Source organism: Scleropages formosus, chromosome 9 (genome assembly GCF_900964775.1).
Source record: "Scleropages formosus chromosome 9, fSclFor1.1, whole genome shotgun sequence".
Taxonomy (NCBI): Eukaryota; Metazoa; Chordata; class Actinopteri; order Osteoglossiformes; family Osteoglossidae; genus Scleropages; species Scleropages formosus.
In genome coordinates, this window is record NC_041814.1 from 16,321,226 (window position 1) to 16,344,879 (window position 23,654).

The following is a 23,654-nucleotide window of genomic DNA, read 5'->3' on the forward strand; positions in this document are numbered from 1 at the left end:
CGTGATTGAACCCATTGCTGAAGAGCTGCCTAAAGAAGCTCTTTAAGCTGATTATTAACCCAAAAAAATAAGACTACACTAGATGGACAAATATAAAAATAAATATAAATATATATATATATTTTGACACAAAATTTTAAAACACCAAAAAGAACCAAAAAAACACCCTAACTGTAATAAACCATCAACTCAAGAGCTATAAAGATTTTGGAAGAGTGCCAATACATAATACAATTATGCATTATTATCCTTAACTACACAGTCTTCACAAAAAACTTTACATTCAAAATATAGATACAATTATAACATTATTTCTTGGTTGCTACATTTTTACAATTTCATCAACTATCAATCAAATCAAATAACTGCAAAAAGTGTTATAATCATAGTTGGCAAGAGATATTGTTTTTTGATGGGGTGAACTCTGGCGGTTCTTTGTAAATGTCCAAGATGATGATAATGGTTTGCTCAGAAAGTGCTCTTCTAACCCCAACCTTCAACAAACTGTCATAAATGTATCATCCCACCTAGGAATTTACTTCAACTATTCTGTACATGGGCATAAAGGGTAAAGTTTACCAGAAATGTGTACATGGAGGAAACCACAGTGCAGGAAGAAGAGCTGTGTCTGTCTGGGGCACCTCAGTGAGCGTGCAGGCTGTTGCATGGAATCTCTGAGCAATGCGGCCCCAGCGTCACACCTGGCACTCGAGGAGGGTGTTGTAGATGTTCTGAAACGATGGTCGTTCCTTTGCATTCCTCCGCCAGCAGCTCAGCATGAGCTTGTAGATGGGATCGGGACATATGGCCGGCTGGGGCAGATAGCTCTGGAGGGGCAGGAGGAACAAACTCTGTATGAGAGCATCCAGCTGCCTGTTTCACATCATCTGTAACATCCTCATGGACAGATTGATCTTCACAACGACCATCAAGCACAACAGGGAAAACACAGAACATATGAAATGACTGATATGCTGGGGGTGTTCAATAACCATCTCGTTGGGGAATCTCTAAATGTGAGACCTTACCTGCCGCTTCTGGTCCCTGAAGAACTCGCCAGTGTTTTCAATGACCTGCTCATCAGACAGTTGGGAGTACGGCTGCTCTTTGCACAGCATCAGGGTTTCCCACAGTGTCACACCGAAAGCCCACACGTCACTCGCAGTGGTGAACTTGCCCTAGAGCAAATGAGGAGAGACGTTAATGTTATTGTATAGAAGTAACCACAGTATTCCTACGCAGGTCTTCCAGATGGAATGTGTTCAGATCTGGACTCTGACTAGATTAAGATCACAAGCGTATGATCTTAGAACATTCAGTAATGGCAATATCACAATAGTCACAATATATTTGTATTTGCCCGAATAAGCCTTTACACAGCTACTCCTGCAATGTACGGAAATGTTTGCATATCTCTAAAAAAAAAAAAAAAAAAAAGAAGAAAAAACAGTAGGAAGGTGATCAGGAATCGTCGATATTCCGAGTTTTACGCAGCTACTCGTGTGAAGAACATTGGTGCATATGGTGGAAAGAAACAAACTATTTCAGAATCACATCTGCAGCTATGTCTCTCTCCTAATGCAGTGCACACATTGTATTTTCTGAGATGTACGTCGCTTTGTAGAAAAGTGTCTGCTAAATGAATAAATGTAAATATAAATGTAAATGTATTTGTAACTGTGCTAACATAATAACTGCAACTTCAGTAGCATTAGTAGCAGCAGGACCATTAAGGGCAATTTAGAGTCACCGATTCACTTGAGACATGTTGCTGGACTACGGGAGGAAATACACATGGACACAGAAAAATTCTAACAGTGTCCAGACTGAGCCGGATGTCTGAATTCACGTCCCAGGAGCTGTGAGGCACCAGCGCTACCCACTGCGACACCTTCCTTCCCTTAATAGTAGCGGTATCTAAGTAATCATAAAATCGATGCAGCAACAGTATGAACAGTAACAGTAGGACACTGTAACTATAGCAGCAAAGTAACAACAGCTGTAACTGTAGCAACTATAGTGGCAATCGCAAGCAGTAAAAACGGAGGCCAGGTGAATCCAAATGAAGGGCCTCACCAGCAGGATGCTTTCCCAGGACATCCAGCGGATAGGCAGCACTGCACGACCCTGGATGCGGTAATAGTCTCCGCTGTACAGGTTGCGGCTCATGCCGAAGTCAGCAATCTTGATGGTGTAGTTCTTGCCAACGAGACAGTTGCGTGTGGCCAGGTCACGGTGCACAAAGTTGAGGGAGGACAGGTACTTCATGCCGGAGGCAATCTGTGTGGCCATGTCATGTAGGTTACTGTATCTGGAAAGCGAGATGAGAAGAGGAAGAAGCTAAAGTAAATTTGAGGTCTTTCACATGGTTCAGAATCTGAATCTGGTCCACAAGACATTAGGTGGAGTTTTGTGGCAGGACCCAGAGGAGGAGGCATGGTATGCCGAGCTCACCTGACTGTGGGTGTGGTGCTGAGCAGGGCCGACAGGCCCTCGGGCTCATGACGGGACAGGAACTGATTGAGGTCCCCATTCTCCATGTACTCTGTGATCATGCAGAGTGGATCGCTGCAGACGCACACTCCCAGCAGATGCACAATGTTGGGGTCTTTTAACCGTGACATAATCTTTATCTCTTTCAGGAAATCGTTCCTGTAAATGAGCGTCAAAAATGTTACCATGTGGACAATCATAAGCCGAAAATCAGTCACATGCTAAATATATTCTGACACAGCTTTTAACAGTTATACAAGTCAGGTTGTCGTAAGTTCAGCAGGAACTTGTACAACAGATCTTTCGCGCTTGGTACCACAAAGCAGAAGATCTGGAATTTTATACAAGCGTCTTACCTTGCATTTTTGTTAGCATCTGCTCTCAGCATCTTCACTGCCACCAGTACAGGCATGTTGGGGTTGGTGTCGAAAGAGAAATCCTCATTCATGAAGTCCTGCATGCCCTCCACTTCACACAGGTGCACCTAGTACACATACCCCAATTCAAAAAACCCACAGTGACCACTTTTCACTCTGACACCCAAACAGCGTCAACCACTTTCCTCACTTTCCTGGGTTGGACTTTGCTGCTGTGACGCAAGTTTCGCAACCTGACTTCAGTACTTGCATTGCATATCTCACTGAGGATAAAACCAGCTGTGCACTCTTGACATTTTCACACAGTAAAAAAAATTTTGCCCTTGTCAAGTAGGTACGGCCTGGAGAAATGGCCAGTTAATTGTACATTGCTCCCTCAAAGGCTTTCCTCCAGTACCAACCCAAACAGTAAAGTGCACTCTGACAAAATATGAGTGTGGATTCACCCGAATTCTGCATGCTTACACAGGGTTTACAACTCTTGGCTGGTGTTTCTGACTTGGGTGATTCTAATGCCAGCAACAATCACTGGAGACTCAAGTCGACATCATAAATAATGTTAACTGACATGAAAAGTTGAGGAACAATGCATAGGCTTATGGGATAAATCGGTTAATAATCTGGACTGAAAAAGAGTTTGTTGAAGCTACTTTTATTTTTAATTTAAATCAGTTCTAACAATGTGGCCAGAGGTGATAAAATAATACAAACAATTCTTAAAATTCATAGGGTAACTATAATGTCATCTGAATCCACTTTTTTTCACATAATTTTCAAATAAAGTGAGGGCTTAACAGTAAAAATGCCTTTGTATTTATGAACAAGATAAAAAGTCTTGTGGTCCCAGCTGTCTTTGTAAACTGAGAAGCCAGTATAATTGTTTTTTTTAATAAAATTTAGCCATGTATCAGTATAATACTTGTTACAATTAATATATTTGTATTACTGATGATAAATCATTCTTTTTACAATCATTTACACTTGATGTTTTGTGAAGTGCTCTGAGGCAATGTGGTTAGGGACAATGCAAAATGAAAATACTCTAAAAATGCATGGTGACTACTACAAACCTCTCCAAACTGGCCCTCGCCAAGCTTCTCCTTGAAAGTGAGCAACTTCCTAGGAAACTCCTCCACAGCTACGTCCTTCCCAGACAGCAGGTCCATGGTGACAGCAGGCACGGCATACGTGTTGCTGCCCGTCACCCCCTGCAGGTTGACGATGTCAGCCTCGGCATAGTGAGGCACCCCTTCTTGTGCACTGGCTTGTGGGGACTTTGGAGCACTGTTGGTCCCGGCTGCAACATGTAATTGGTGCTGAATTGAACTGGGCACGTCCTCAAGACAACCGGAGTCTAATCCCATGACAGCAGTTTACATTATGGTCCTTTCCCTGGAGGTATTGCTTCCGACTACACGAGAATCCTATTGATGCAAAGTGCATCAGCTCTTAGCCCAAGGCAGACAGTTAAATGAGGGAACGCGCTGTATGGTGGGAACTAATACCCTCAAGACAGATACCCATAAGGACTGTGAATAAGAGCTAGTGACTTAAATTCCTCTGTAAATGAAACAGATGAGTTCTATACTTCCTCCTGTCGTTTTGTATAGGGAAGGCACTCACCGGCTTCCTCCATGACCTGGGAGAACTCGGGCAGCTTGCGGATGAGGCGTGAAGGCTCCTGGTAGTCAGGCCCCAGGGGGAAGATCCTTTCATAGGTGGAGTTGGACTCCTGCTCACTAGATGAAGATGAGCGGGTGCTGTTGCTGTTGTATGGAAAGGTCTCGCTCTGTATTGAGAGGTTATACGTTAGTTAATTGCTCAGAACCTGCCAAATAAATAAAATAGTAGTGCTGAAGAAAAGCACATTTTATGATAATATTACAATATGAAACAACCTCTTGTTCAGATCTGGCAAGAACTGTGGCAGGCCTAATTACTAATGTGTGCAAATTCTGCTAAGTTTTTCCATTGACTTCCATTATAATAGCATTTCTCTAATCAAATATACAACATTCTTCACCTTCTCCAGCATCTTCTGCCAGACTTGCCGCCACAAGATAATGACAATAATGGCAACCAAGATGAAGATGATGGCCACCAAGCATCCAATCAAAATCCTTGTGTTGCTGTCATCTACTTTGTGAGTGGGGTCATCACCTGAGGAGAAGACAAGGCATTTGAAAGATGCTTTTGGAGAAGGACTAAGCCAAAAGTTGCATCTTCAAAGGTTCACCCGAGCGCATGAAAATGGATTCCGACTGGGTTTGATCAGCCTCTGGGATGGTATAGACCCAATGTATAGGTCTCGCTTTAATGGTTATAAGGAAACAACAATAAAACAAAAGTTATTCTGTATTTAATAAAGATATGCACCATATTACACTGCACCATAAAGGTACCGGAATTAGTAAAAGCTTTGCTTTCAAAAAATGTTAATCACTTGCAAATGTAACTAAAAAGGAAAATAAAACAATGACCACTATTGTATAGTTTCAGTTATAGGACACAAAGTAGCAAATTAAGTTTAGGGAGTGCAAATTAATTTGTGTTAAAATTTCTGAAAACATGCCTGTATAAAAACAATGCCAATGTGTCAGTGTGGGGAGTAACAAAGTTTTCAGTCAAGGTGAGTGTCTTGAAAATGTAGCCCGGTTCCACTAACCTGGCTGAGTGCTGGTCGGGGGGTCAGTGTTTGGGGGAGCCAGAGTGGTATTGTACATTGCAGTATCTGTGAAAGCAAACAGTTAGAAATGTCATCAGACTCAACTGCCTGATTGTCTTCATGCAGGGCCATAACAACGTGTGAGGTGCTGGTGGGTTAAAATATTACCAGCAGTACTCAAAGGGCTTATGCCTTTGCATTTTCTGCGTTTTATGTCCCATGCTACTCGCTGATCCTCCCTTTGTCATATAAAACAAGGGAAAGTCAGCAGCTTCCGTTTCAGTGCCCTTGGTATATGTGTGGTGCCTGTGGGAGAACCTCTAACTGCTTTCGGCAAGACATGACCCACCACCAATATCTGCCTTATGCCTCTTCTTTTACATATTAAAAAATGATAGGTGCTAATTTAAATAATGCAAAACTGTCACAGTGAAGATGTCTGAGAAGGAGCAGTACCTGACTGGAAAGTGATCTCGCTGAACATCATCCACGTGTCGGCGAAGTAGTACTGGCATTTTATAGCATTGGCCATGTGGTTATGAAGGGGGACTGTGACAAAACGTGCGCTGGGGTCCACGTTGTCCATGACGGGGCTGAATGCGATGGGTGGGTTTTCCCAGTCCGTCTCGGACCGGAAGTAGCAAACCACCTGCTTGAACATCTTCACATTCCGGGGGAACATGTTGTTACAGTGGACCTGTGCAAAAACACAGCAAGGGTGAAAAGCATGTCTGTACGCAAAAGAGCAGTGCTGTTGAACTTATGTTCCTGAAATCAAGAAACTTTTGCAGCTCCTCTTAAGTGACATCAGGCTGTTCAGTGGCCACTTGCAACAAAAACCTACTACACTTGGTCGTTCATTCTCTTGAGTCCAACAGCCCATCGTAAAATTACCCATAATGTGATAAATAGCAGCCAGTGTGAAATATATTTATCTCAATGTGATATTTATTCTAGGGTCTTCTCTCAATATTTAGTTATATGTACAGTATGCTGCAGTTAATCCATGCAATTTCTGTCGGGATTAATAAAATCTATCTATCATGTGAGAAAATGATACAGTATGGTATCTTGTGAAAAATTATCTGAATACAAGTTACGTTAAACCTTTCGTTTAAAAATTACTGTAAAAGGCCTTTTATTTGAACTGGTAGGGTCCTCCTCGTTCACATGCACTCAAGACAAGATGTGGTTCATTGTGGGCACCTTCATGGTGGTGAAGTTGCGTATGCGGTCAAACTCGAACGTAATTTCCACTTGGCCTTCTGGGAAGCTCTCGTTGTTCCACCCAACATAGTCATATCCAGGCCACACGCTGTACACGTGGCTGAGGGTGAAGTCATCCAGGCCGGACATGCCATCAGTCAGCTGCCCCAGACCTTCAGTCATGCTGTGAGGGAGACGAGACCTTTTCACCTGGACAGGACATACTGGCACCACGCTGCATGCTCATGCTGGACTGCTAATCCCAACCCCCAATAAATTTTAGACCCATTAGACCCACTCCTTGACTTGCAAATGTTCAAATTACAAAATTTTCCCTTTTGCAAACCCATTGAATTTATACCTTTCACTCTGATTTAGGACCAATGTTTTTGTAGATTAAAACATTTCCCTTTACATATGAGGGAATTTTAGAAGACCATTTCAGTTAGTGCCCTGCTTTGAATTGGCACCTAGCAGTCCCATTTTTACATCTCTGTCGTACTGAACATGGTGGGAACAAACACAGCTTTGGATTGTACGTTCCATCAAGGTGGATTCTTATGGTGCTTGTTGTGATTGTTTACTACTAAAAATCTGAATTGCTTGCTAGGCTGATTCTTTCCTCTGTTTTCTTGAACCAGTTAACTAGTAAACTTAATTGATTATTATGTTTATGATAATTTACGACAAAATTGGAATAATGTTTTATATTTGTAACATTCCTGTCTAAAGTTCCTTTCTCTTTGCAATGCATACACTACCTACATAAACACATTGAGCAGATGCATAAGTAGATAAATGTACATATGTCCAGTTCTGTATTATAGTATTCATAATTGTTAACACTTGGAATTTTTATAATTTTATTTTCTGGTGAGAGGAATAATATTTCTAATGGTGTTTGGGTTTTACGGTCATTTTTGGGTGTACTTCAGTCCTGCTTGAAACAAATGAGTCTTTTCCCCAATTGAAATAATGGTATTAGTGATTTTGATATATGAATTTTGCTGTCGAAACACACTTAATTAGCATCGTAAACCAAGAAACTGGTGTACAGGTGGTCCCCGATTTACGATGGGGTTATATTCCGCGAAACCCATCATAAGTCGAAAATATTGTAAGTCGAAAATGCATTTAATACACCTAATACACACTTCTGCGTTACAGACTGAGAGATGTGGATCGCTACCGCTGACTAGCATCGCAAGAGAGTATCGTACCGCATATCGCTCGCCCGGAAAAAAAATAAAAATTCAAAATTCAAAGTACGGTTTCTACTGAATTTCTATCACCAGCTCACCATCGTAAAATCAAAAAAATCCAAAGTCAAACCATCGAAAATCGGGGAACACCTGTATTCTCAAAGAGAGGGTGCAGACAAATCAGTTGAGCAGCTGTCAAAGTTTAAATGCATGACTAAGCCTTCACCACTAGATGGGGCTTCATTACCCAACACCCCAGTGTGGAGAACTAAACTTTACATTCAATGCCTCAATTTTCATTTTTAATTTTAAGTCAGACCCATTTTTGAGATCGACTGCACTGCAGCTGACTGAAACTGAGTACATCACGGAACATGTTGTTTTCCATTCCACGAGCCAAATGTTGTTATGTTCGCCAGGGTAACTATGTCATTTGACAGGGGATTCGGGAAATCACAGCAACTGGATGCCGCCTGCTCTCTGTCATGGCTGAGGCGAAGGACACATGTGACAGCAGCGTGTGAGCGACTGCTTACAGACCTGTAGCCCACGGCCCCGTCGTACACAGAGTCGTTTAGGTAAACGTGCAAGCCCTGGAAGATCATGTGCTGCCCTACTGGAGCGTTGTAGGACACCAGGCCATCTGTGATGAAAGACAATGTGGTCACAGCAGCTGTTCTTACTCTCATTCAAGGGCAAATGTTTGTAATATGAAGTCACAGGCATCACTGTGAGCAAATTATGTAATTGGACTAACAGAAACCAGAAATACGTATGGAAAGCAAAAACAGTTAAGAGACCCTCCCAATCTGATCATATAAGACAATGAGCAGGATACCAGCAGGAAACACTTTGAGTGGTTCAGTATTTCTGCTTTATTGTTGAAGTCTGAGCCACTGCCCTTGAAATCTCTAACCTCCTGCTGTTACAGAGAGCAACCACCTGCTCGCTAGATCCGATCCCATCAACACTCCAACAGACCATCTCCCCACAACCCTCCACCTTCATCTCCAAGATCGTCAACTCCTTGCTCTCCTCTGGCTGCTTCCCATCTGCCTTCAAAACTACCCTCATTTCACCTCTAGCAAAGAAACCTTCTTTGGATCCTAATTCAGTTCAAAACTACAGCCCAGTCTCCCTCCTCCCTTTTCTGTCAAAAACTCTTGAACGGGCAGTCTGTGATCAACTATCTGAATTCCTCACCCAGTACCATCTCCTTGATGGATATCAGCCTGGATTCAAAGTCGGTCACTCCAAGATAGCGCTCCAGGCAGTGTCTGATGCTCTCCAGTAAGCTAGAGCGGCTTCCCTCTCCTCAGTCCTCATCCTCCTTGACCTGTTTGCAGCATTCAACACTGTCAACCACCAGATTCTACTCTGCTCTCTTGGTCAGCTTGGCATCAAAGGAACAGCACTGAAATGGTTTGAGTCCTGCCTATCAGATACATCATATCAAGTGGTCTGGCGGGGCTCCTGTTCTTCCTTTCTGCCTCTTTCAGCTGGTGTCCCTCAGGGCTCTGTACTGGGCCCTCTACTCTTCTCGATCTACACCTCCTCTCTCGTTCCTGTCATCGCCTCCCATGGATTCAACTACCACTGTTATGCTGATGATACCCAGCTCTTCTTCTTATTTCCACCTGGAGTATCAGACATTTCCGCGCGCATCACTGCCTGCCTGTCGGACATCTCTGCATGGATGTCTGATTATCACCTACAACTTAACCTCTCCAATACAGAGATCCTTCATTTCCCAGCTGGCCTGTCTTCCTGTCAAGATCTCTCTAATCAAGCTGCACAACTCACTCATTTTGCCTACCTCCTCACTAAGAGTCTGGGAGTGACGACTGACTCAAGTCTGTCTTTCTTTCAGCACATCGGAGCCACAACCCAGTCCTGCAGCTACATCTTGCATAATATACGTAGGATCCGTCCCTACCTCACAACTGACTCTGTGCAACTACTGGTCCAGGCCATAGTGATATCCTGCCTGGACTACTGCAACTCTCTCCTGTCTTAGCCTCCCAGCTAATGCTATCCAACTTGTACAGCTGACACAGAAACCTGCTGCCTGAGTCGTGTTTGACTTGCCAAAGCATTCGCATGTATCTCCACTCCTTGTCTTTCTCCACTGGCTTCCTATAGCCGCCCAGATCAAATTTAAGACCCTGGTTCTAGCATACAAATGCATCAATAGAACTGTTCCCAGCTATCTACAAGACTTGATCATCCGCTACACCCCAGCCCTACTGCTACGCTCCTCCACATCTGACCGCTTGGTGGTCCCATGCACGAAGGGTAAAGCACAAATGTTCTCAGTTCTGGCCCCATTGTAGTGGAACAACCTCCCCCCTCACTCAGAACTGCTGAATCTCTGTCCACATTTAAAAAGGGTCTTAAAACTCACCTCTTCCGGCTCACTTCTCCCATTATCTACTAAGTTGATGTAATGTGTAAATGTTCATGCACTATAACTTTGAGATCATGCCTGCTAAACATTGGATAAACCTTCACGCAACTACTCCTGTAATGTAAAGTAAATGTTTAAATAAAAAAAATTACTATATACACATACAGTAAACAAAAAAGTACTTAAATTACTACTAAGGAATTGTTGATATTTTTATAAAGTTTTATAAAGCTACTAACTAACATTTAAGAATCATGCGTCTGGATCTAAATTTCCCTTCCTGCTAATGTAATGCACACACTGTATTTTCTATGAGATGTACGTCACTTTGGAGAAAAGAGTCTGCTAAAGGAAAAAATGTAAACGTAAATGTAATTCTACCAGTTCTCACAGGTAAATTAAGGCATGTAAGAACTCAGTACATGTATACTGTAAGGTAGGAACATGGATACAGAATACAGGACAGCAGGGAATAACACAGGAAGGTTTTTTTGTTGTATATTGGTGACTTGCTTAAATACCGTAATGTAAAAGCACTTAAGTTTTCGCTGGCAGTGGCTTAGTCAACTGTAACACAATTAAATCAGCTTCAAGAAGCTCTTCTAAAACATTAGCCTTAAAAAAACAGCTGCATTGTTATAATTCCTTCTTTACTATAGGTACAATTTCCATTATCACTAATGTAACCAGCACCTCTGTCCAAGGTGTCTAATAACGTGGGGTTTGTATATTAAGCCATTCACAATTATTCACCCATTTATACAGCAAGGAAATTTTTACGAGAGCAATTTAGGGTAAGTACTGGAATCAAGGGTACCACAGCAGAAGCGGCGAGTTGAGTCTGGGTCTTTCATTTGCAAGGCAACTGCACTATCCACTGCTTGCACGATATAATATCATTAATATAATAATACAGAGTGCGCAACTACTCCTTCTCCTAAGTGTCATAAACCGTTTCGTTTTCATACTATTGTGCATTGCTCTTTTCTGTTCTTACCCAGCCATTCACAGCCATAAAGCTCCACCCTCATGCATACATTCATGGAGTGGTCCGTCATGGGCATGAAGCGCACAAAACGTGCTATGATGGGAGGTTCCAGGTCCTTTAGCACTATGTCATATGCATTCCTGTTCCCTTCAATTACCTAGGAGAAATATAATTACATTCATTATAAAAAAATTTATAAAATCCATGATGAAAGGACTATAGAAGTATGGGCTTCTTGCTTAAGCAAAAGTGAGCACAATTCTCTAACCACACAAGTAAAATGGTGAGATGCATGAGATGCATCAAGGACACTGGTGTGAGGGAAAGTGCCGCATGAGCGTCACCCACCTGCCGGCCTTGCCGGTTGCGCCAGGAGATCCAGCGGCTGCCATCGCGGCTGTACTTGATCTTGTACATCTGGGCAAACTCGTTACCGATGCCCCCGGCGTGGCGGCCCTGCGTGCCCACCAACGTGATGAAGTGCAGTGAACGCAGGTCGATCTGCAGGAACTCTTTGAGGCTGTCGGGCTCCACAGTGATCTCTGGGCACCATGCCCCGTCGCCCTCCTCAAAGTCCAGCCTGGTGGGGAAGCGAGAGAAACTAACTGAAAGAAGGCCACGTGCGGGCACTCTAAATTTCATTTTGATATTGTTCATTTTGGATCGAGAAAGCGGCAAAGGGAAAGTTAAGCTTTAATGAAAACATTGTGGCATCTTGTAGAGGAACCAGATTACAGCATAAATCTGTAACTGAGAGCAGGCCACCCAGACACTCAGCATTCCCCCCGAGTGTGGTTTTTACACACTGCGAGAGTGAACGGCTTTACATTCTCAGTGGAATGGAGCTGGGCCTGCAAACAGTCGACACACTCCAGCACATGTACATACCACACACAGTCTACATAGGAGCTCAAGTGGGCTACAGATGACTGTATAGGTCACACGGGTGTTACACACGAGTCCAAATTGCTGCCACATCTTTTCATGAGTATGTATGGCACGGGTGTGTAAATATTCTGAGGAATAAGTGCTTCTGTGATTTAACATGTAGGTATGTGTTGGTGTGTATAGACAGACTCACCTTCCATATCTTGCTGCTGTCGACTCCGACCACTGACTGGAAGCAGAAATGTCCTCATCCTGAATCTGCCCTCCAGACATTCCCAGCGGGTAACGACACACACCTACAGTGTCACATCCACATTTTGGCAAACTGTTATTCAGTATAACATATTAATAGTGTTTCAGAATGTTATTCTTTTCTATATGAATCCCTGTGATTCCACATTGCAAATAGCTAACATTAAAGAGATGAAAAAAATAACAATTTCATCTTGTTTTCCCTCCACTTCTCATGGTGAAAAACTATTTGGTCTGTGATTTTTTTCTTTTAATATACATAATTTAGAGAAGATATTTATAAAAGTTTTAAGAGCAAAAAGCTATCCTTCACAACATGAGGATTTTTTTAGAGTTGCAAATCCACACTTAAAATCTGGCAAAATTTAATTACTTATCATTGGTCTTATGGTGATTTTACAACTCATACACACGCTGTCTGAAACCGCTTGTCCCAAGCAGGGTTGCAGCGAGCTGGAGCCTAACTCGGCAACACAGGGCATAAAGCTGGAGGGGGGAGGGGACACACCCAGGACAGGACCCCAGTCTGTCACAAGGCACCCCAAGCGGGACTTGAACCCCAGACCCACCAGAGAGCAGACACAGGTCAAACCCACCATGCCACCTCGCCCCCCTGCTTTACTGCTTATATTAATAGTTAATAGAAATGTTACAAATATTTTGTAGAAATCCTGATTTTAGGACCTTCAAGCTGCTTTAAAACAACTCAGCTCCTTTAAAACGAATGAATGAAGGAATGAATGGGAATAGGGTAAATATCTCAAAAATTGATCCAATACATGAAGCCTTGCCTTCTGTGTTTCATAATTCAAATTGCATGCTGAAGACGCCGTGGCTGTTCAGTTTGATATCGACAACACATATCAACCAAGACCGAAGTACGATTTTAGCATCTTTTCAAAGGAGACCTAAAAGTGGCTATGCTTTCATAGTAGGAACTGTGCGCCAACAAGCCGAACAGTGTCTAGCAGTGGGCCAACTTCTACACACCCCTGAGTGGCCTCTTAAAGAACAATAACAAGGACATCCTTACACCAAAATATGTGTAGCCGCAGAAGTCTGACGGTCACAAATGTTTTCACTTCAGAACACAAAAAGAGCAGCTGAGTGACACATTTCCCCGGAAAACACCAGAAGTTACACTCAACGCACAAAAGCACAAGTGGCTCCATTGAGATGCACTGCTCGGCTGAATCTCACAGGACCGTATGGAACGTGTGTGTGCACGTGTGCTGTGGTACCTCACCAGAACACTGGCAGCGGTGTCAGTGGGGTACCGGGGTCTGCTAGTCCACGCGACCTCAGCGTCCCAACAGAAATGCCTTTGTGTCCATTGCCAACAACAGCAAGGACAGCAGAGGAGGCCTTTCCATCCTCCCATGACCTTTGCTCTCCCTCCAAACTCTCACTTAAAATTCGAGATGGGAAAACCTCAGAGGGTTCATTTTGGCAGTCAGGAGCTGACAGCGTCCAAACCCAGCTGAATCCCAAACAAAAAACTCTTCCAGATGTTACAGTGTGCCTGCTCAATCGGTCATAACACTGCGCTTCACTGTTCCACGCACACTTCAACTCTGTATGACTGCAAACATTATTCCTTCGTAATACACAGTAATATTTTTATTAGTTGGCACAGTGGTGCAGCAGGTAATGCTGATGCCTCAGCAGAACCTCTGTGTAGGTTTGAATCTGGCTCAGGGTACACAGGGTTTGCATGTTCTCCTCATGTTCACAGTACAAATTCACGTGTGGAAAAAGGCAGCGGTAAACCAATTCTGTAGCTTCCTTTACCATGAAAACGACACGCGTTTCAACTCAACACCACTAACCCTAACCTACCAATATTTTAATTATACTAGAAATGCCCTTGGTTCCTAAATTAAGATAATTTTTAAAAAAATCTAAGTCTCAAAATCGTACGTATGTTGTGTTCCAGTACAACTAAATACTGCAGTTTCTGGTTACTATACAATTTTGATATTGCATACAACTTTCTACAAGGAAAAACAGAGCCAGTAACAATTTTCACAAAGCTACTTGTTGCTGAACTGCAACAATCCAGAGTGTACCATACTTTGCTCGCCGTGCTTCCGGAATAGGCTCCGCAACACTGTAACCCTGCGCTAGACAATCGGTTATTGATGATAAATTAATGAATTTCTATGTTTCCGTGGTATACGTAATGGAAGTCTCTAAGTCTCATCAGTACTTCTTTAAATTAAAATACAAACTAATAATAGTATAATATTCCCCCATTTAACAAAGGCTGTGTGTTTGTTCAAAACCCTACAACATGTAAATGCCACTAGTTTCAATGAGAAACATTTTTATTTGCTCCTGAATGCCAAAACTGACACCCATTATGACAAAATATCACCAAATTCCATTAAAATGGGCACAGTTACAGTACGGCAACAGTTATTTAGTTATCTTAATGCATCGCAACAAGGCGGATTCCCTTTATTATTTATTCCGTAATATTGTACCTGTTTTTTTGCACCTACTACGTACGGTGCACTTAAGAGTTGTCCCCTTGCTCCAATTTACTCCCACAGTCCAAAGATATGTTTGAGGTGAACTGATGACTCTAAACACCCGGTAGTGAGCGAATGTGTACGCTTGTTATATTGCACTGCTGCTGATACAAGAAGCTAAAAGCCAAAAAGTGTCTCTAACCTTATGGGATAGGCTACAATTAACTTGCACTCACACAAAAATTAATGCTAAATATGTCGCTAAAAATATATTGCAATTATTACAAATAGAAAAACAACCATTAAAACAGCACTATAAATAGAATAAATACATATATAAATCCCCCCTTCATGTTAGTGTGGGTTTCCTCCCACAGTGACAAAGGTATGTTTCAGGTTAACCAGTGACTCTAAATGGCTCACAATGGTGTGTGTGTGTGTGTGTGTGTGTGTGTGTGTGTGTGTGTGTGTGTGTATTACATTGCTCTGGTGTATAAATGGGTGAATGACTGTATGGAGTTTAGTGTTATGTATCTAACATTGTCAGTTAAGATAATAACTTAATACCTAATAACTTATAAATGTAAATGTCTCACACCGCTCTTCTGTTGGAAGGCATGGAAAATCCGTGTACATGTGTTAAATGAAAATTCTGGTAACTCAAATGTGAATTTCTTGAGTGATGACTTTAAAAAAAAATTTTTAAAAATAATAGTAATAACAACAATAATAACAATAATAATTACCAGTGCAAAACAGCAATACGAATCAGTAACACACAGAAGCCCTGTCAAAAGAGCTCTGTAAATATTGTGATCGAGCTGTGTAATTATAGGAAACATAAGACAAAACTATATAGAATTGGGTAAACAGCTTTCTAACAGCTATTTAGGTCAGTAAATGCTAATTTTTCTATGTGACCTGATGCATATTTATTCTCATATACGTTGGTTTGGACTATTTACTTTTCTTCCCCCCTCCGGAGAGATCTCTTGAAAAAGAAAACAACGTAATGGCAATATCAGTTCATGCATTCAGTCATGGGGCTAAAAATATCGGTCTTTAGATGAAGAGGAAAAAAGCAGTCCAGTGTGAGGCAGCGGCCCTGGGGCGAATCTCTCTCGTGGTCTGCAGGCCCGCTTGCACTGGCAGCCTCTCCCAGCGCTGGGGGTTGCCTGCCCCACACCCCCCGAGTCCCCTGTGAAAGGCACTCTTGTCTCCCCGTGTTTGCTGACTGACCACTGGCTCTAACCCCAGCACATCACAGACAGGGTCCATCGTGAGCCCGTGCGCTCGTGGGCAGCAGGCGATCTGGATCGGCGAGCTGCCCGGCCACTAGGGTAGCACCTCGTTATTCCTCGAGCTCTGTGCGCCGTCGAAAAACAAAAGGAGAGCCTTCGCTGGCATAGTTACACTGCTTGGGAATTTTAAACAGGGGAAAGTTGGCATATTTGAGCATCTCACTGCTGCTAAATTCAGTGATGCATATTTCCTGCTATGGAAAAACATTTTTTTGTAGTTCAGCAGAAAGAAAAAGCATTCAGAATCATATCTGAGCGTATCAGTATGGAACTAATCCTTGCCACGTGACTGTAAAATGCAAAGACAGTTAAACATTCACCTTATAGACACCTTAAAAATTCTCAATGCATTTTTAATTACATTTAATGATTTCCCCTTTAAAGATTTTATGCATTAAAGGGCTTTGGTTTGGATTATATTATTCGTATTCATGTCTTGCAGTTAATGAACCTTAATTTTTTAAATGCATAAATATATTCGGTGACTGATTAGTGGGCGGCAGCTATCCGGAAACGCACAGAAGGTAGTGAAAGGAAAGGGGGAAAAAAAAAAAAAAATCACTAATTTCAATGTACTTTCCTGCTGTCCAAATGTCTGGTATGCATTAGCCACAGACTCCAGAAGGATTGAGGAATCCATTGTAAACACTTCCCACCCTCTCATACTACATGTAATAATAAACTCTGACCAAGGTCAGATTCTCGCACGGTCTCGAAGAATGAATGACAATAATGATTGTGTCCGACTGCACTGATAAAAACGCGCGTGCCAAAGAAAGCTTCCCTGATGGCTTCTCCAGAGGTGTAGTCCCCGTCCCCTCAGAAAAGCCTGGGATGAATGGGTACCCTTGCGGAGGGACGGCCAGCCGAAGTTTTAGAAATGTCTTTAAATGGAAGCCTGGACTGCAGAAACAAGGAAAAGCGAAAAGGGTCTAAGTTAAACTCCAGGTACTTATCTCTCCGGAGACACTGCGCAGTGCAGCGTTTCACACGGTTTATATTAGGATTCAGACTAACTCAAAGTTGCTCTGGAAAGTTACAGCATGGAATAATTACCTCATGTCTAAATGAATGGGGGGAAAAGTATATAAAATAAGTCATGCACTCACAGTTCACAGTTTTACCCACTGAAACAGCACCCACTTCAAATCAGTGTGTAGATCTGGCTTCCACTAATTTTATTATGGCAGGTTTTCCAATTCCCTATATAAAGGAGGTGTTATTATTAAAGACAGGAATTGACTGCTTTAATCAAACTGTTAACTGCTGAGGTAAGAAAGATCCAAATCCGATGGCTGGTCAGGATAACATTTTGAGAACCCAGACTTGCGGTGCACCAATAATACAGATACAGGTTAATAAGCAACACAGCCTAGCATATACACCAAGAAGGGTGTGTACCACAGCCGCTTAAGTCTTCGGGATGCCTCGGCAGGGTAATTTGCAACACCTTTAACTTGTTCTCTGTTCTTGGTTAAATGCACAGTAAAGTTTAAGGGAAAGCTATGAGTTTCTTTGCGGCTGGCTAAAGCAGAGCTGTAATTAAAATTCAGCATTAATCTGGAACACATACTGTACAATTATCCCCCCTTAAAAGCAATGAAGTGCCATACCACCGCAGTAAAAGGCTTTTTTCATTAAATACTAGCATTCTGATGTTCACTGCTTGGCATGCATTCTTCAGCTCTTTTACTGAAAAGCATTTTCCAGCATTTTGTAGAATAATAATGCAGATTTTCAACTCTCTCTTTCAGCAGAATTTAAAGAACTTATTTTTAAAGTATATTAAATTTCCAAATCTGAACACATCTACCTTTGGGAATGATGCTCATATGGTGCAATATGCGGAGTGTAAAATTACCTGATGGTTGGAGGCTATAGGCTCATATCGTTTCAACTCCACAGAGTTTAACACTTGCAAACTGGGCTATTTTTTTCCACAAATCTGGAAAATTCATTTGAAACGTTCAATGCAGGCTTGATCTATTCATGCTCACAAGCAGACGTCCTTCCGTTTCTTGTGAAATATTGTGCACATTTATGTCAAACTATCCTATCCACAAAGCACTCAAACGCTGAAAAAAAATTACACTAATGCAAGACGAGTGTATGTAAACACCGTGGAGAAAGGCACCTCAGTTCATATTATTACGATGACTGCGAACAGCAGCTTGACATATTTTACACAGATGGCCATCTATTAAGCAGGCTAACTCATACATTAAATGTTGTCCGGATCACGGAAATATTTTCTTTTTATAGTTAAATCAATTGCCTATATAATTGTCCCTATACTGTCTGAAGAGGGGCACAGCAGCGCAGCGGGTTTGGCTGGGTCCTCCTCTCTAGCCGGTCTGGGGTTCGAGTCCTGCTTCGGGTGCCTTACGGCGGACTGGTGTTCCGTCCTGGGTGCGTCCCCTCCCCCTCCACCCTTGTGCCCTGTGTTGCCAGGTTAGGCTCCGGCTCGCCGCGACCCCGCTTGGGACAAGCGGCTTCAGTCAATGTGTGTGTGCATACTGTCTGAACCTTTGCTTTAAGACAATAAAGTTATAACGAGATGGCACAATAGGTAGGCAGTGTACATGGCTGTTGAGGCTACTTGACAGTGGAAGAATGTAAAACAGAGGGAATCCTGATGTGGCTGCAGTACAGTGATCTGTCTTACCTGGACTGACTTGTGACCTCACCACTCCTAACAGGTAGAACAGCATAACCAGGGGGAACTTCGGTTTCACAAGCTGCCTCATCTCAAAGGGACTGAGACTCTTCATCACTGTGGCATATGTAGAGCATCACACCATTAGGAAATGTTATCATGGGAAAATCAAATCAAATCTGCAGACATGGGATGTTAAAAGGTGGTGCTAACTGGAACACAAAACACAACATTTTTCTTTTAATATCAGTCATTCTCATAGCATCAGAAAACCTTTAATTTGCATTTGTTCCTTCAGACCTTGCCATAAAAGATTAGGCAAAATAGAGTAAGAAATAATTTTGCAGACAGACACAGTGGTAAGCTGTGCATTCCAAACTGTAAATTTCATGATTATTATGAGAAACTCCAGTTTAAACCTCTAAATACATCCGTTGTAAAATAATTTATGCATCTGGTTCATTTCACTCTGTGCCAAACAATACAGTAATTGACAGTAAAGCCAAAGAACAAGTAACTGAGATGGAACTTCTATTAATTATAAATTAATTTGAGCAATATTTATAAAAAGAAATTGTGGGAACGTGGAGGCCCTGTGATACCTCTCGTGGCTGGATGACAAAGATAACATTGGGATAATTGAGATCATTGCATGGGAAAGCCCTGGCTGGCTGCTGTCTCAGTGCCTCCTGGGGACCTTCTTGTCACCTGTAGTTTTTGGTGTCTGGCTACTGGGATAGCACCCCTTCACCGGGACAGCCCCACTGGGGCGACTGGAGCCGCACCCAGTCACCGAGCCAGCAACTAGTCACCAAGCGAGCACCTCTTCACCAGGCCAGTATCCGGCCACTGGGTTAGATCTTCTGAACAGCACTGTATGACCCGGAGCACATCAGACAGTCTCCAAGCCATCATTAGGCAGGCATTTCAACTGTGTGAGCACATGCTGCCTGCCCATAAGGAAACTCATTGAGGTCAGAAAGAGCAAGGAAAAGTACCGTCTTGGGCTAAACTGACTTGTGGTACAAATGCAGTACTCTCAGTGGTTCACTGTAAGGAAGTACTATGTTAAGTGTTCCTTTAGATGTCTTTTCACACAAATGCAGATTTAGTCAAAGAAATGTCGCTTGACAGTTAGACCGACAAAATTACAATTCCTTCAAAGCTCCAAGTGTCAGTGACCTCTTGTTAGAAGAGTGATAAGCACTTCAGCACAGCTCTGTGGTGTGTTGTGCACTCTGATGTGTCCAGACTACGGTGAGGAGGAGGAGGAAGATTATGGCTGAGATGAAGTCCTCTTAAGGTGCAGCACTAATCTGGGGAGACTGTTACTCCCTTGGGTTTATCCATTCATTATACAGTTTTTTAACCCAGAAATTTCTCATTTTCTTCACAAGAATGCTGCATGTTTACGATAACAGTAATTGCACCTAAGCTACATGTCTTTTGACAGTGGGAGGAAACCTGAGCACCCAGAGGAAACTCACGTGAACACAGGGAACATGAAAACTGTGCAAAAAGCAGAGCCAGATTCAAACTTATGTCCAAATGCATAGCCTAAAACTTGAGGCACCAGCACTACTGCTGCGCCACCATGCAATAACTACCATAACTGATCAGTGCTACTTCCACACCACTAAGAAAGAGTGGTCATTACATGCTTCACATAGGCTTCAGGGCAGGAACCATTGCATTTGTTGGATAGTTTTGAAATCCTTTTTCCCCTCACAACTCTGTGTCAAGAACATACATGTATGAAGAATATTTATGAATTTACTCTCAATAATGGCCAAAGGATGCAAAAAAATTCAGGCCTAAAATCAAAGCACTCGATTAAATTCTACAGTGAGTAGAACAAGAGAGAGGAAAATCTGGATTACGGTAGTCATATGATTGCCATTGCCTTTGGTATACCGCAAATATACAAGAGGAGCCTTTCGTCAAGAAAGAATATTCAGGGTTGCACACTGCCGCTTCTGACATAGTGACAGTAAAAAAACAGCACATTACCCATTAGTGTTTCAGGGCCATTTAAGGCTTGTCTAAATTGTTTACAGGAAAATTAGGGGAAGAAACAAAGAAATAAGAAAAAAAAAATATACCCTTGGAGCCTTTCCCTTCCCAGCACCAAGATGTCCATCCCCTCCTCAGCTCCCTGGGCCATAATTACCAGGCAGGAGCGGTCAAGGACAATAAGAGTCAGTCTGCAATGACTCTATTGTTTCAGCTTCATCTGTTTTCTCACGCCGAATCTCTGCTTCCTCCTGAGAGGGAGGCTGAGCTCTTTGTGGGGGTGGGGGCTCACCCTGCTTGCTTAACATCCCTCATACTGCAATCCTTCTATAAAATTAATACCAGTGCACTGAAGAGGTAAAAACTGCTGTTCACTATCTAGATAACAACTGATCTTTCTTTGCAGTGTTCAGAAGTGCATTTCATCCTTCCTGTGTGTTTCACTCGAAAAAGCCACTGGTCTTCCGAATCCCATCTGACATTTATTTTATTTACTTTGCAGACACTAACAAATAATGGCTCACACCATCAATATTTACATGTTTTCTTTTAGCACTTTCGTTCAAAGTGATGCAGATGCCAGGGTATACAAAAGTGCATTTAACATCAGACAAATGGCTCTGGAAAGCTTTAGAGTGCTTTTCTTTTTTATACATTGACAGTTTGCTTGCTTACATGACTCAATACAGTTACTGAAGGAATTCAGGGTAAGACCTGTGCTCAAGGAGGCAACAGTAGAGTCCCTCTTTGTTTTCTGACCTGGAATCACAACTTTTTTTTTTTTGCATTTTGGTATGCCAAGACCACAGTGTTGAATTTTATACCTTGCAGGATTCAAATTCAAACCCCAGAGGAGGTTGCTGGCAGGAGGGTGGGGGGGGGGGTCCGCTGCCTGTGGATGCCTATTTACTGACACACACTGATGTGCCAGCCCTGCCCTTCCCTGTATGCTTCTTTGTGATCTGTGTATGTGCACGGAGCATTCGCACTGCGGTATATTTTACAATGCGCTGTAAACGTGTGTGGCGTGCTACCAAACTGACTACACCCACCAGCTGTCTACCAGCAGTTGCACCTGAGTGTGGTCTCATTAACCCGGCCACGCTCACATGCTAACCGCGCAGACTATTCCTTGGAGAAGGGTGAGAAGCAGAGGAGTCCTGGGAATGGCATTATATGGACTTGGTCTCATTTTTTTTGTTGGTACCAGAAGGGTTATGTTGTTTTCTTTTGAAATTCTTTTTTTTTTTTTTTTTTTTTAAATAAAAGCTTCAGTGTCCCATTTCCATTTACACCTCAGCCATATGACAAATGCCACATTCCATGTAGAATTTATTATTTATTTAGGCCACACATGCAGTGTATTCTATAAAACACCATCACATTAATTTCAGCAAGAGTAGACAGCAGTGGCTGGTGCCACTTCTTTACAAAGGCCTGATTATTTTCGATTTGCCTTGTTATCAAATAATGATGCCCTGGGTTTGTGTGAGCATAGTTTTTGAGAGAAATTATTACAGTTTAGATAAAGCATGTTTCTATTTATGATGACCTTAAAATTATTATATAAACTTTATGAAATCAAGATCCATTGCTAAACTGAATTTAGATTATACACAAGTTCCTTTTCTAAAGAGTAAAGTGAATGTCCCTTTAATTTTCTGCTTCACAATATTTGTATATCAGACCAGTACCAACGCAACTTTTCTTTTACCCATAAGAACACATGAGCAACCAGGTCATCAGTCAGCTGCAAGGAGGCACTTAACCAATAATCGAGTTTTTAAGAAGTTAGGCCAATCACAACAAAATCCTTTAAGATCTAAATATACAAATGCATAAGCAAACATTAAAAAAGCGGTGCTCTTTAACTTACTAAAATCTTTTCCCATTGCCCTTGTGAAAAAATGAAAAATCGAGTTGTTCAAGATTCCACCATTCTACATAGCAGAAATACTATGAAAAATGTCCTCCATAATTTATGAGGGACAGATAGGCTACATCTGTTTCCGATCTGGGCTGTAAACCCCATTTCATACGGTATATGGAAAAAATCTGGTCAAGATGCCATAAAACCAGAGGATTCTGAGCTTAACAATATACATGGTTCTTAAAAGTATTTAACGTTGAGAGTACAGTATTGTCCGTGCAAAAAAAAAAAAAAAAATACTATGCTAAAGTAACACAAAGGAGGACCAGGCATTTCTCATAAGCGCATCACATATCTAAAATACTAACACTCCCAGTAAGTAAAACAAAAGCTGAATGTCACCTTCATCCGCACTGCAGAAAATTTTTCAAGCTGTTGAACACACTGGGAACATGGGGAATTTAGAGCTAAATGCATGAGTCTTGACTCTGGGCACTTCAAGCATACAGAAAACAAGGTAATCAACAAGAACTCTTCAGTGCACTGATTTGCAGAGAATGTAGCACTTCGCCGCGTGCCTCTGAACGCGCCTGGCGGTTCTCCCTCGTAAGGTATTCCGAAAGCAAACAGGAGTCGCGGTGTAGAATGGCAGCTCTGCAGTCCTCCAGGCGTCAAGTAGCCCGGGAAGCGGGACCAGAGACGGCCTTTGTGTACTCGCACACTGCTGCACTCATGGCGGCACACGAGAGGCCTACCTATTTGAGGACACTACAGTGCCCATGTAATACTTACGCCTAAATTAGGTGTCGAAAATAGTCTTGATGAAAACCACGTGAACAGTTTATGGGGGGGCGGCAGAGCT

At 42.3% G+C, this 23,654-nt stretch overlaps 1 protein-coding gene across 3 annotated transcripts in view; it reads right to left on the reverse strand.

Moving 5' to 3' along the window:
• Nucleotides 1-305: 305 nt before the first annotated feature.
• The window catches only part of LOC108935475 (discoidin domain-containing receptor 2-like), a 32,712-nt gene continuing 9,363 nt past the window's right edge, over nucleotides 306-23,654 (reverse strand). For all 3 annotated transcript variants that reach the window (XM_018754090.2, XM_018754092.2, XM_029254968.1), the window contains exons 2-17: nucleotides 18,919-19,026; nucleotides 12,420-12,522; nucleotides 11,687-11,918; nucleotides 11,348-11,495; nucleotides 8,484-8,586; nucleotides 6,742-6,925; nucleotides 5,992-6,232; nucleotides 5,536-5,601; nucleotides 4,894-5,030; nucleotides 4,494-4,659; nucleotides 3,941-4,167; nucleotides 2,850-2,977; nucleotides 2,455-2,652; nucleotides 2,077-2,311; nucleotides 1,029-1,178; nucleotides 306-827 (exon numbers count right to left, since the gene is read on the reverse strand). In XM_018754090.2, coding sequence (XP_018609606.2) covers nucleotides 696-827; nucleotides 1,029-1,178; nucleotides 2,077-2,311; nucleotides 2,455-2,652; nucleotides 2,850-2,977; nucleotides 3,941-4,167; nucleotides 4,494-4,659; nucleotides 4,894-5,030; nucleotides 5,536-5,601; nucleotides 5,992-6,232; nucleotides 6,742-6,925; nucleotides 8,484-8,586; nucleotides 11,348-11,495; nucleotides 11,687-11,918; nucleotides 12,420-12,522; nucleotides 18,919-19,026 — 2,558 coding nt within the window. In that variant the 3' untranslated portion in view covers nucleotides 306-695. The remainder of the gene's footprint in view (nucleotides 828-1,028; nucleotides 1,179-2,076; nucleotides 2,312-2,454; nucleotides 2,653-2,849; nucleotides 2,978-3,940; nucleotides 4,168-4,493; nucleotides 4,660-4,893; nucleotides 5,031-5,535; nucleotides 5,602-5,991; nucleotides 6,233-6,741; nucleotides 6,926-8,483; nucleotides 8,587-11,347; nucleotides 11,496-11,686; nucleotides 11,919-12,419; nucleotides 12,523-18,918; nucleotides 19,027-23,654) is intronic.